We start from the raw sequence: 12080 nt of genomic DNA on the forward strand, positions 1-12080 counted from the left end.
CCTTTTCTGCAGCTATGGGGCATATATGGTATCACTCTTGGCTGGAAGCAGTGCTTAAACAATGGAAAAAACACAAACTTTGTCCTAAACCTCTCATGTTTAACTGTTTTCCACTTTTTCTTTGGTCATTTTAGCCTTTTTAGCCAGGGTGAAGGGAGTATCTGCCATCAAACAAGAGGACATCCGCATGTAGCTATGATGATGTTTGCTAGTTCACCTTACATGCATTAATGTAATAACGTGGTTAGCCTACTCAACGTAAATTAGCTACTCACGCAGAGAAGAACGGCTGCTGCCACCATCATCCGTCATCATTTCTGCTACACTGGCAGGGCTAGGGGCCAGGACTCTCCTCTTCGTGTTTTTGGGGGATGTTGCATAACAGGCAACCCACCCGCAGTAGATGTGCTCGGTGTGAGGTCTCGCGGCAAGCTATCAAATACGGCGCATTTCTGGGCTTTTAAAAAAAACGCTATGCGTCGCCAGGTGTTTCATCGGATTTGAGGTGTTACCTCCTTTGACAGTATCACAGTATCAGCTTAAAGCACTTGTTGCAGGCTGCTGAGTTTGCATATTTTGCTGTGAAGTACAACCAGACTTTTGACCGCTTCGCCTTGGACATTTTTAATCTGTAGCTCTGCTCTAACAGAACGTACGTACCTGGCCCCGCCTACTATCCTCGGAAACGTAAAATGATTGGCTAGAATCTAAAGTGTATCACAGCTCAGGAAAAAAAAAGCACCGAAATAAAGCACCGAAATGTGCGCTGCTTTTCGGTCTGGTTACTACCGTTTATGTCAGAACCGGACACCGGTACCCATCCCTATTTGTGATACATAAATTCCACTGTGTCCTTCTCTTCGCAGGGAGACCCAGGGCCCGAGGGACCACGAGGACTGCCTGGTATGGTGGGACCTCAGGTGGGCCTGATATTTGCTTCTACCATTTTTTTACATCTTAGGAGAATCCTAAGTGATTGAATGTTAAACTTTTCCTTCCCTTTGTTCCGCTCCCTCTGCGACAGGGCCCAACAGGACGAGCCGGCCTGCCTGGATTGAAAGGTGATAAGGTGATCTAAATATTTATATTATTGCAGTGCATCTGTGTGTAATGTGTGACTTGGACGTACTATATAAGATCCTTGTGACATTTTGCTAACACATCCAGCAAACTCAGTCCTATGTATTAGTGTTTAATCATTTTTTCATGTTAAACGCTGATATTGCTCCAGTGGTTCTTTACAGACTCTTCATTTGCTTTCACGACATTGAACTCAACCTATCAAACTAAATTTTGATAGTGCTGGTGCATTAAACAGCCTCTGTATAGTGTGTGCCGTTTTTTTGTTTGTGGTTTCTTCAGATTATTGCGGCAGTGCAGTGTTGTGTTATATCTCTGTTTGATACTATGAAATCTAGGGTGAAACCGGACAAAGGGGCGAGCCAGGAGAGATGGGGTACCAGGGGGATAAGGTAAGCGTCCTTACAAAGCATAGCACGCCATGTGACCATGCAATGTGTGTATCTGCTGTTACCAATAGGTTCTACCTGTGTTTGCTCCATTACGGTACATAGAGATTGATTAAAAAACAAGAAAAGTCAACCACAGACTTTGTGAAATCAACTCAAAAATGGTGTGTGTTTGTCTTTCAGGGTGCTGCTGGTGCTCCTGGTCTTCCTGGGCCCAGAGGGAAACCAGGGCCACCGGTATGTCTGTGTGAGTGTGTCTGAGTGGGCAAAGTTATTCATGCTTGGAACATGTATTTGCATGTTCGTGGATGTTTTGCCATGCTTTTTGGATTCAGTTTATTTAGTCATACTCAGAAAACATTACCTTTATCTTAGATTTTCTGGGAGGGGAGATTCAGTGATAGGAGATAAATGTGAAATTAATGTCTTTAAACAGCTCTGGGTTTGCTTATCAGCACAAGCAACCATTAGAGCAAATTAATCTCTTTTAAGTTAAAACATTACAAATTCCCTGCAGGATGATATCTAAACAAGTCACGTAATGAGAATAATGACATTGTTAGCCCAGTGTAAAGAGGAAAGAAAAGACAAAAAGCTAACATGTAGTTAGCAGTCTACATGATTAAAGGGTTTTTGCTATTTCCTGTCATATGTATACTGTTACAGTGCTGGATAATTATATTAAACACAGCCAGTGCTAAATAAAGAGGTTAGCATGTGTAAACGTAATCCCTTTGGCTCAATCTTTGGTTTCAGGTGGGTTTTTTCAGCTCTTGTCTCTTGCCAGCCAATCAGAGATAAGTTGTGGTTTCAGCAAACTGCTGCATCTTTGACTTACTAAGAACTGTTACTGAAGCGCTTAGAGCGATTATTCCACACCAAACCCAGACTGGTGCCCAGCTGTCTGTAATATTAGTGTGTTAACATAATGGCAGGAAAGTTGCACAAGTTAAACGGCTATCTGTAGTGAATCAAAGCAAAGAAACAAACATTTAAAATGGAGTGACAGAAACTGCTTGGAAAATCTTTTGTCAACCACAGATTAGCAAATATGAAGTAACATTATTAGTCTTTATTGGCTAATTTTTTACTTTTTACTTTCTTTTTTTATACCCTGTCCTGTCTGACAGTTATAGCAAGCAGAATCATGATCTGAGTGCTTTAGACTCTCTGTAGGATCCCCTTGGTGATCTAACATTTGAATACATCATCAAAGTGGTGTCAGTGACTTATTTCGGGATTATATCCGCACAACACAAGAGGAGCAAATTGTTCATGTCTTTCTTCTCTTTTCGTCAGGGTAAAATTGGAGAAATGGGTGTGACTGGATCACCTGGGCCTCCAGGACCAGAGGTAAGGCATACATGGTTGTGCATTTTTTCATCACAATTTTCTGACAGATACTTACCAATGCATATTAACAAATATATTTCCTCATATGTGGAGTCCCCCAGCACTTAATCTTGGACCAATTTTGTTTTCTTTATACATGTTTCTTAATAGTTTCAAAGGAATCTCTTACCATTGCTATACAGATGGCACACAGTTGTACATTTCTGTTAAGCCCTAAAACCTTAACAGCATCTCCCGTCTCAGTGAATGCTTCTCTGCCATTTCTAAGTGGATGTATTCAAATTTCGTTCATCTCAATCCTGGTAAAACAGGTTCTTGACAGTTTCTCTAAGGAGATCAGTCAGCAACGTTAGAAATCTGCATCTTTGCACATCTTTGAACGACGTCTGAGTTTTGCATCTTGCATCTCAAATCTCATCCAGTCATGTTTCTTTCATTTAAGAAATGTTGCAAAAATCAAAGACTCATTCTTTTATCTGGAGCTTTTAATATACACTTTAATTTTCTCCCACCTATTACTGTCAGTCACTTGCATCTCTCAGTCCTCCAAAGCTCCTCTCCAGATGGTGCAGAACATAGCTTTTGTTAGCAGCCTTGCTGCTATCTGACGCTCACCAATCACAGCTATTATTGCTTCCGTTTGCTGGGTCCAAGTGACATTCAGAATCCACCTTAACATCAAATTATTAACATATAAAGCTCTACATTGACTGGCTCTTGCTTATATCAGAGCGACTGACTTCTTATTTTTACAGGTTAGTTTTCCATTCATATTTTCCCATTTATGTATCTGTATGTTGGAACATGTATACTTATGGTTAGCTTTTATTCAAACTGTGACACACTTAGTAACTCTGTGTTTTGAAAATTATTGTACAAATAAATTATTATTATTAATATTTGTTGCGCTTGCACGAAATAAAGGGGAGTCAGAGGCAGCTACTGTTAAAAACATGATCTTCACTGAGGCCAGTATTCAGCAGTCCAGTATAAAGTATGAGAAGGTCAGAGTAAAATGTTTCAGCTTTTGTCTTCTTAAAATATTGACTGTAGTATCTGACAGCATTTCTTTTTTTCTTTTTTTTTTGCTGTATTTTGGTTCAGTGGAGTATGCTGACTAAAGTAAAGACAGATTGAGGTACAGCTACTTTCCTAATAGAGTGTGTAATGCAATGGACACGTTGCCAAGAGAGTGCTTCTTTTATGGCTGCTCCAAGTCAAACTTATGATAATGCAAAGACAAAGACAGCATAGGGGGATAAGGTAGCAGGTAGCAGATATAGGATTTAAGCTAAATCCATGTGGCTGTAAAATAAGTATTTTCATTCACGGTGCATATACTGCAAATGCTGGCTCACCTTAGATTCAAAGGGATTGTTATGGTTGTTATTCCGTTTGCTTTCACACCAAATTATCTACCAATTTAGAAGATAATGAACAGCTTAATATAAATCTTAAAACAGAAACGGATGACTTCACAGAGTCTTATACTGCTGAGTGTGTCTGTGTGGGCAAAGTCGCTCATATTAGGTACATGTATTTGCATGTTTTGTCATTCTTTTGTTCCTTTTTTGGGCTGAGTTTATTTATTCATACTCAGAAAACATTATCTTTGTCATTCATAATCCCTGTAATTGCTAAAAATTGTAATTTGATGTTGATTTGAATTATTAAAATTAGCTATAGATGCTCTGACAAATAGAGACTGAATTGGTTTTTTTGTCATGGAAGAGGCAAGTAATTATTTTACATTCTTTAATTTTTTAAGTCAATAATCGACTTGCTTTGCTTAAAACGTTGTTGTTGGGGTTTTTCGTGATAACTGTATTAGTAGTAGTTCCATTAAAAGCTTAAAAACAAGCGTTTTACTAGAGAGAAAGAGCAGCAGCGTGGGATTGTTGTTGGAGCTTTTCGCAGGCATCAACTCATCTGACTACAGTTTGTGGTTAAATTAAAAACTCCTGAATACGTACTTGGAAAATCTTCTCTATGCTATGCTAGCTCTCCCACTAGCAACAACATAGCACTGAACTGAATGTAGCACATTATCTTGCTAGCCACAAGCGTTTCTAAGTCAAAACTATTACATTTCCACAATGTTAATATGTCCTTAAAATTTTCCTGCTCTGTCATGGTCTGCCAGCACTCTGTCTTTAGGTGTTATGCAGAATATCTCACCTTCTGTTAAAGTGTTTGTTAATACTGCACAGTATGTGAAACACATCGACAATGTCAAAGTCAAGCTGCCCAGAATTGCTACGTCATCAAAGGTCACAAAGGCTGCAGCTCGCAAGCACATTTTATGAGATGAGTGATTGTGTCATGGCAGGCTTGCCTGAGGGAGAACATTAGCTCAGCAGCAATCCATCATTATTTTTATACAGTTCTGTCTTATACAGGTTAATGCAGAGGAATCAAAACATTTGGCTTAATAATAATGTTCTATAACAATATTCGTTCTCTCCTGAATTTGCAAGGGGTTTCCTGGGGACATTGGAGCGCCGGGCCCAAACGGACCACCTGGTCCAAAGGTACAACGGCATCTCTTTTTCCACTCTCTCGATCCATCCACTCATTCATTAATTTCATCCAGTCATACATTCACCTGTGTTTCAGGGTTTGCAGGGTGAGAGAGGACCCCAGGGTCCGCCAGGGCCTAAAGGAATACAGGTGAGACAATTTGACACCTAACTTATCTTTCCAGGTTCTCAATTCACTCAGAGAAGAGAAGTGGAAACTATAGCTCACTGAGGAATTTCCATTTGATCAGGCAAGATGAATTCGCACACTCCCTCTCATTTAACATCTATTCATATTTCACAGGTATAGCTCAGATCTCAGTTTTTTTCCCCCTGCTATATCTCTCAGGGCATGTTCCACCAGGTGAAGTCATGATTCACCAACAGGTGCTTATGAAAACAAGGCTGAAATGTTTTCCAGCCCTGTAAATAGAAACAGAATCCACTGGAAAGTGTAGAGCAACACACAGTTTTCTATTGTGCTTAATGTTGGAATATTGATCTGGCCTCCATACACAACGGTGTAGAGTTGGCTAATGTATTCTTCTGTCACACACGGCAGAGTACGCAGACAAAGGTTGTTACTGGTGGTGGTCAGAGGGCCCGGTGGCGCCTGTGTCCGGCAGCCTCGCCTCTGTCAGTGCGCCCCAGGGCAGCTGTGGCTACAATGTAGCTTGCTATCGCCAGTGTGTGAATGTGTGTGTGAATGGGTGGATGACTGAATGTAGTGTAAAGCGCTTTGGGGTCCTATGGACTAGAAAAGCGCTATCCAAATGCAGGCCATTTACCCAAAACAATGATGTTGAGAAATAACAAGATATATACATTTTTTCTCTTTATTTGAGTAAAATTTAAACCTTTTCATATCCAGTTTGCAAGACCTTGTAAGAAACTAAGATGGACACTTTATTAGGTACACCTGTTCAGCCTCTCATTGAAGTAAATATCTAATTAGCATGCCACACAATGCTTTTAGAAATGTAGGCACAGTAAAAACAAAAAACCACTGAAGCTCAAACTGAGCATCAGAATGAGGGAGAAGAGTGGGTTAAGGCCAGATGAGCTGGTCTAAGTATTTCGGAAACTGCTGGGATTTTACACACTATGGTTTGTAAGAAAGAAAAAAGAAATCTAGTGAGCGGTGGTTCTCCTGCTGACATCAGACAACTGCAGAATCATCAGATTTTCTGTAGGTGGTATGACCGGGAGTTTTGCTGAAAGTCTGAGGTGTACAGAGTAAACAGGAATTAAGTAAGCACAGCCCCCTGTGGAGTTCCTGTACTGTAGACAAGGGAATGTGCCGACATCACCAATTCAGACAGAATTGCCTTCATCTGTTAGCGATAATGGATGCTCAGAGGGGAAATGTTGCATGCAACAAAAAAACATGGGTAGGAGTAACACGGTGCTACAAGATGACCCCAGAGTTGCTGGCACAATGCTACAGTGGAAATCACTGCACAGGGACGTTTGATCATTAATAAGGGTTTTCCACTTTTTAAAGGTTTGATGGCTCACTTTTGATTGAACCTATGCTTAAAAAATGACTATTAGTCATTAATCATGATAATAATAATGTTAATAATTAATAAAAAGAAGCCCTGAACCATCATGGAGCTGAAATCATTTACCACTAAGAATGGAAAAAAACTCTCCAATTGTTATCCTTGCACATGCTTTCTAAATTTTGTTAAAAGAAGAAGTGATACATCAGTGTGCTAAACTTCCTGGTATTATGTAATATAATAAAACTATAAGTTCTAACATCTGTTTGTGAAGAGACATAAATGCTTTATACAATTTTCAAATCAGTGTAACACGTTTTTATTTACAGCTTTTCAGAAACATGCCTTTGGAAACTTTTGATTGAACAAACTTTGTTTCTGCAGGGCGACGAAGGACCACTCGGCCCACCCGGCGGGCCAGGCCCTACTGTAAGAACTCCCAAATTCATACACTGAATTTGCACTCAGCCGCACACGTAACTCATGCTAAGCCTTTTGTAGGTGGTTCATAAGGATGAATCACCTCCGACTGGATGGAATAAAATAAGCTTTGCCATCATTCGATCAGCATTTATACTTACGTTCACGTGTATGTGTCTGTCGACCTTTAGGGGAGACCTGGAAGGAAAGGCCACATCGGTGAACCTGGCTCCGAGGGTTTACAGGTGAGATCCCATCACTTAATCACCGTATACGTAAGTGCATGTTTGTGGCAATTTCAAATGCCACATGACATCATCATCTCACTGAAAAATCTTAAGTGTTGTAAAAATGGCGTTACATTGTAATATAGTCAACTGTAGACTTTTTCCCTACTCTTTTATTTTTTATTGGCTGTAATGTGGTATAATAAATTTAGTATTATGTACATCAAGATTTTATTGGTCTCATGCTTTCCTCCCCTTGCGAGGTGCTTATTGCCTAGACTTATAATGCTGTAAACATGCCCTTAATTATGAGAGAGCTGCAGTTTATTCTGGAGTTTGTTTTTCTCCAAAAAAACATCATCATACATGATGGCAATCATACATGTAGTCCCATGGTCTATGTGTGTGATCTTTTTTGTACTTGTAATATCCTGTGAGAACCAAATCAGTGATCTGTTTAACTACAGGAAGCTAACCAGCACATTGTCTGATGTTTACTGCTTGCAGGGAGAGAAAGGGGACATGGGAAATATTGGAAAAGTTGGACCACAAGTAAGTTTCTTTCACACCTCTAATGACATTAGCTAACAGACGGTGTACTGTGGATTAGTAGTTTTCCATTGGATCCCTTTATAGAGAGTGCAGGGCTGTGGTATAGCTTTTATTAGATTTATACTGATGAAGTGCTTCCAGTAAATTAACTGTTCTCTGTGGCAACTGTGGAAGTGGTTACAGGAACACATTCTCATGCATCACTATTTTACTGACCTACTTTTGAGGCTAAGAAATTTTGGATCTCTCTTCTTGCGATCCAAATACCGTACTGTTTTTAAATCAGAATTGGTGGAACTTCTCAGTAGAACAGATATCCTCTGTGGAAGTGATCTCATTTGTGTTGTCCATTTTTTTTATGGCTCAAAGCCTGTAAAAGCCTTTTTGACACGCTGTTGTGCATGAATCATACTTACAGAGAAATTATTAACACAGAAATGTTGGACTGTTTATCGATTACCCAAAAACATCTGTGTCAGGACTGGTTGTAAAGAAATCAACTAACTGCAAAAATCACACTTTCGTGCGTCTGTCTTTGGGTTTTATACTTGACACAGATACTGTAGAGAAATGCCGGGACATAATTGTAAGATTCTCGTACGCACGCAACTGTTCTGACCATTCAAAGTATGCTGGTCTTTCCCGGAGGCCCCTTAATGCTAATATTTGCATTCTGTGCATAGTGGAGGCAACCAAGTGGGACTGCTGGACTTTGTTGCAGCACTGCACATATGAGAGCAGTTACTGAGTAGAAGGGCCTTTGAAGCCAAACAGGAACCATGGGGCTCTGCAGAGTGGGGAAAAAAAACCCTCTAAAACATATGGAGGGTCTAATGAATGCCATTACATCACTTTCCAGATAAATTAGATATCTAAGATGCTTAAAAAAAAGAAAACTTCCAAGCCCTGAGTCGATCCAAAGGGGTTTCAGTCAAACTGTCTTCACTGAGTGCATCTATATCACCCTAAGGCAGTGGTGTCAAACATAAGGCCCGGGAGCCAGAATTGGCCTGGCAAACACTCCAATCCGGCCCACTGGATGGATGTCTTTGGAAAATGGGAAGGAAGGCTTTTAAATGTATTTTCATAAATTTTACAGCCTGTCCTATTGATAAAGAACTCCTCCACAGTCATTCATAGTACAGTAATGAAGTAACAGACAAAATTACAGTTCCTGTTTTTTTAGTATCTACTGCAGAAATGCGGGGGTTTATTTTATTTTTTTATTACTTTCTATCCAAAGTAAAATAAATCAATAAAATAGAACATTTTCTATAAATTAAATAAAAAAGCTGCCAGAACTTTTTCTGTAACTTTACGTGTGCAGTTAGACTATTTTACACAGTCAAAAAGGAGTCTGGGCTGCCTAACATTAAATTGGGCTGCATGCGGCCCATCATGTAAAATGAGTTTGACATCTATGCTCTAAGGCCTCCCATAAACTGTTCTCAGTTTAATTTTGAGTTTTTAAGATCATAGTTTGGCTGATTTGAGGTTATCTGCTGATTGTTCTGTTTTCATCTCAGTCTCCACTTCACAACTAACTTCACCTATGTTTTGTGCGTGTGTGTGCGCGCGTGTGTGTCACTGACTCAGAGTGTACTCACATTCATTTAAAGATCCTTCTTAAAAAGAATTTCTTATTAAAATCTAACTTTGGCTGTATTTCCTCCTTGACTGTAAGGTCTTATTAATGCTGTGGCTCAGAGACCAAATGGCCTTAAAAACATTGCCGTTAAAGCTCTCCTGTCAAGGCCTCACATGGAAAAACTTTTGAAGCCATGTCTTTCTGTTAAGTGATACAGGGCACCACAATATCCTGCTTCACATCCCAATTAAGAGATTTGAGGTCAATTTAAAGCCCCCCCCACCCCCCCCAGCCCCCACCCCGAGGTCATAATACGAACTTTCAGGCTGTTAGCCTGTTAGGCCCAGACAAATGGAGAAAAAACATTTTAAAAAAAGTGTCTGTCATCATGGTCTGTTTCTTGTCTGCCACTTTGGTCTAAGCCTCGGACTCTCTCTTCCTCTACATTTAGAGGCATACATATATGTGTCTGTACGGTGAAAGTAAGAACAGCACTCCCAAAGAGTCTGTGTCAGTGTGTTAACTGTGTCAGTCATGGGAACCACACAACAGCCACAGCAGCAGACTGACCACAATGGCTTTAGTGGTTGGCCGGCGTGTTCTGCTGTCGGGCAATCGTTTGAATTATTACACAGAAATCTGGTGTTGCAATGCATGCACTCTTAATCCTGAGGCTTCAGTCTGATTTGTGATAATTGCACATCTCACATCGTTCCTTCCTGTTTATTCTCACTTTACATACTCGCATATTTAGAAACCCGAGGACAAACTTTTTTTCTTTTTTTTTTTAACTGCGCTTTTCTGCCAGAATGTCAAATCAGCCACTGAGACATTTTGCCATTTTACTCCAGATTATCCAGTGAAGCAGCTGGCACCGCTTCAAACTATAGCACCCCCACCCCCCACTCTCCCGTCCCAGCATGACTAAACTGGAAATGGTTAAGCTCTTCTAATAACTTCCATACTTACATTTTCTGGTGGTTCCCCCACAAGGAGTCATTCGCAAAATAGCTTTTCTTGACGCTGAGTGCAGTGTGAACGTAGTACGTGAGCCACTGCAATTGTGCGATTAAAACATGTGTTATTTGTTACTTTTTTTTTCTTTTTCTTTTTTGCCAGACAACAGTTTAGTTTCAGCAGTCACAACAAGGTTGCAGCCATTTGTTCTGGCTTTGTTGAATAACGGCCCAGTATCAATACCACATGGGTTGTGAAGTGGATTTGGAATTAATATTGTTATAGCATGGTTACTGGCACATATTGATGTGTTTACTTTTCCTTTGTTTCTCTCAGTGTTTTTAGTTAAGCACTATTTCCAGGAAAAACTCGTGAAAGTCGAGATGGTAAAAATGATCTTCACCCCTTCAGGTTTCTCTTCATCTTTGCAGCGCCTGCATTTTTGCTTATGTAAGCATTAGATTGTAATTTATGACCTCTCACATTCCAGGTGTCATGACTAGTCGGGAAGTAACCCTTAGATGAATGAAGATTGGGTTTTTGCGCAGATATAACTTCTCGTGATGTGTTTCTGTTTAACGCTATCCCTCTCCTCTCCAGGGTCCAGCAGGCCTGATTGGGATAGCTGGGGTGATAGGAGTTCCTGGTGAAAAGGTGAGGTGTGTGTTTCTCTGTCATTAGGCTGTCAGACAGCATGAGCTGCCTGCCTGTCAGTGGCAGACCTATATAATTAGGCCATGGCTTGAGGCCCACGAGCCCCAGAACACGTGCTTGTATAAACACTCAACACTCTCACATCCTCATCCATAACAATATTGTCAAATCCACATCACCACTATTTCCTTTAAACCCTCCTGCACTCTGCCGAATGTCAAGCTATAATGAAAGTGAACATTTGATTACAATACTCTTTAGACAAATTTGCTTGTCTACGGATGTTAGAAACTCCCAAAATATAATTGTTTCTGACACAGTGCTTTTTTAAAAGTTCTTTTTCCACCTCAGCTTATGGCGAGTAAACGTGCACAGCATTACACACCTTTTTAATCTCTGTACAGTAAATTGTTCCCTCCCTCTATCTCAACCTGCATCCCCTTTTCCTTCCTATCCAGAAGGCCCGTTTGTCAGAACATGTTCTTGTGGTGGGAAGCCATCTGCTTGTCAGATTCTTGCTTGTCCTCCTACTCCTCTTACACAAAAATCCTCCTCCTGGTTCAATCTGTCATCACCAGCTGTATCCTGACAGCCTAAAAATTCTTTTCACATTATAGATATATGGATAATATTTGTTTAATACTGCTCTAAGTATTTCCAAAACAGTTCCATACGAATAGTCTGATCCCTGTGTGAGACAAGGTGGAATAACAAGTGTTACAGAGGTTAAAAAAAGCCCTTGGAAGCTTTACTGATCAGCTGGGCTTACCTTTGGCTTTTATTATACTGTGCAGAGGGCCAAAGACAATATATATATATTAGTATCTGCTATTTGT

General features: G+C 40.2%; 1 protein-coding gene across 1 annotated transcript in view; it reads left to right on the forward strand.

Annotated features, from left to right (window-relative positions):
• The window catches only part of col24a1 (collagen type XXIV alpha 1 chain), an 84181-nt gene that overhangs the window by 43847 nt on the left and 28254 nt on the right, over positions 1 to 12080 (forward strand). Inside the window, exons 15-25 of the mRNA XM_080886747.1 lie at positions 867 to 920; positions 1025 to 1069; positions 1419 to 1472; positions 1653 to 1706; positions 2769 to 2822; positions 5300 to 5353; positions 5439 to 5492; positions 7231 to 7275; positions 7458 to 7511; positions 8001 to 8045; positions 11191 to 11244. Of these exons, the coding sequence (XP_080742873.1) occupies positions 867 to 920; positions 1025 to 1069; positions 1419 to 1472; positions 1653 to 1706; positions 2769 to 2822; positions 5300 to 5353; positions 5439 to 5492; positions 7231 to 7275; positions 7458 to 7511; positions 8001 to 8045; positions 11191 to 11244 (567 nt within the window). The remainder of the gene's footprint in view (positions 1 to 866; positions 921 to 1024; positions 1070 to 1418; positions 1473 to 1652; positions 1707 to 2768; positions 2823 to 5299; positions 5354 to 5438; positions 5493 to 7230; positions 7276 to 7457; positions 7512 to 8000; positions 8046 to 11190; positions 11245 to 12080) is intronic.

Source organism: Rhamphochromis sp. 'chilingali', assembly GCF_963969265.1.
Source record: "Rhamphochromis sp. 'chilingali' genome assembly, chromosome: 7".
In the NCBI taxonomy this organism is placed as follows: Eukaryota; Metazoa; Chordata; class Actinopteri; order Cichliformes; family Cichlidae; genus Rhamphochromis; species Rhamphochromis sp. 'chilingali'.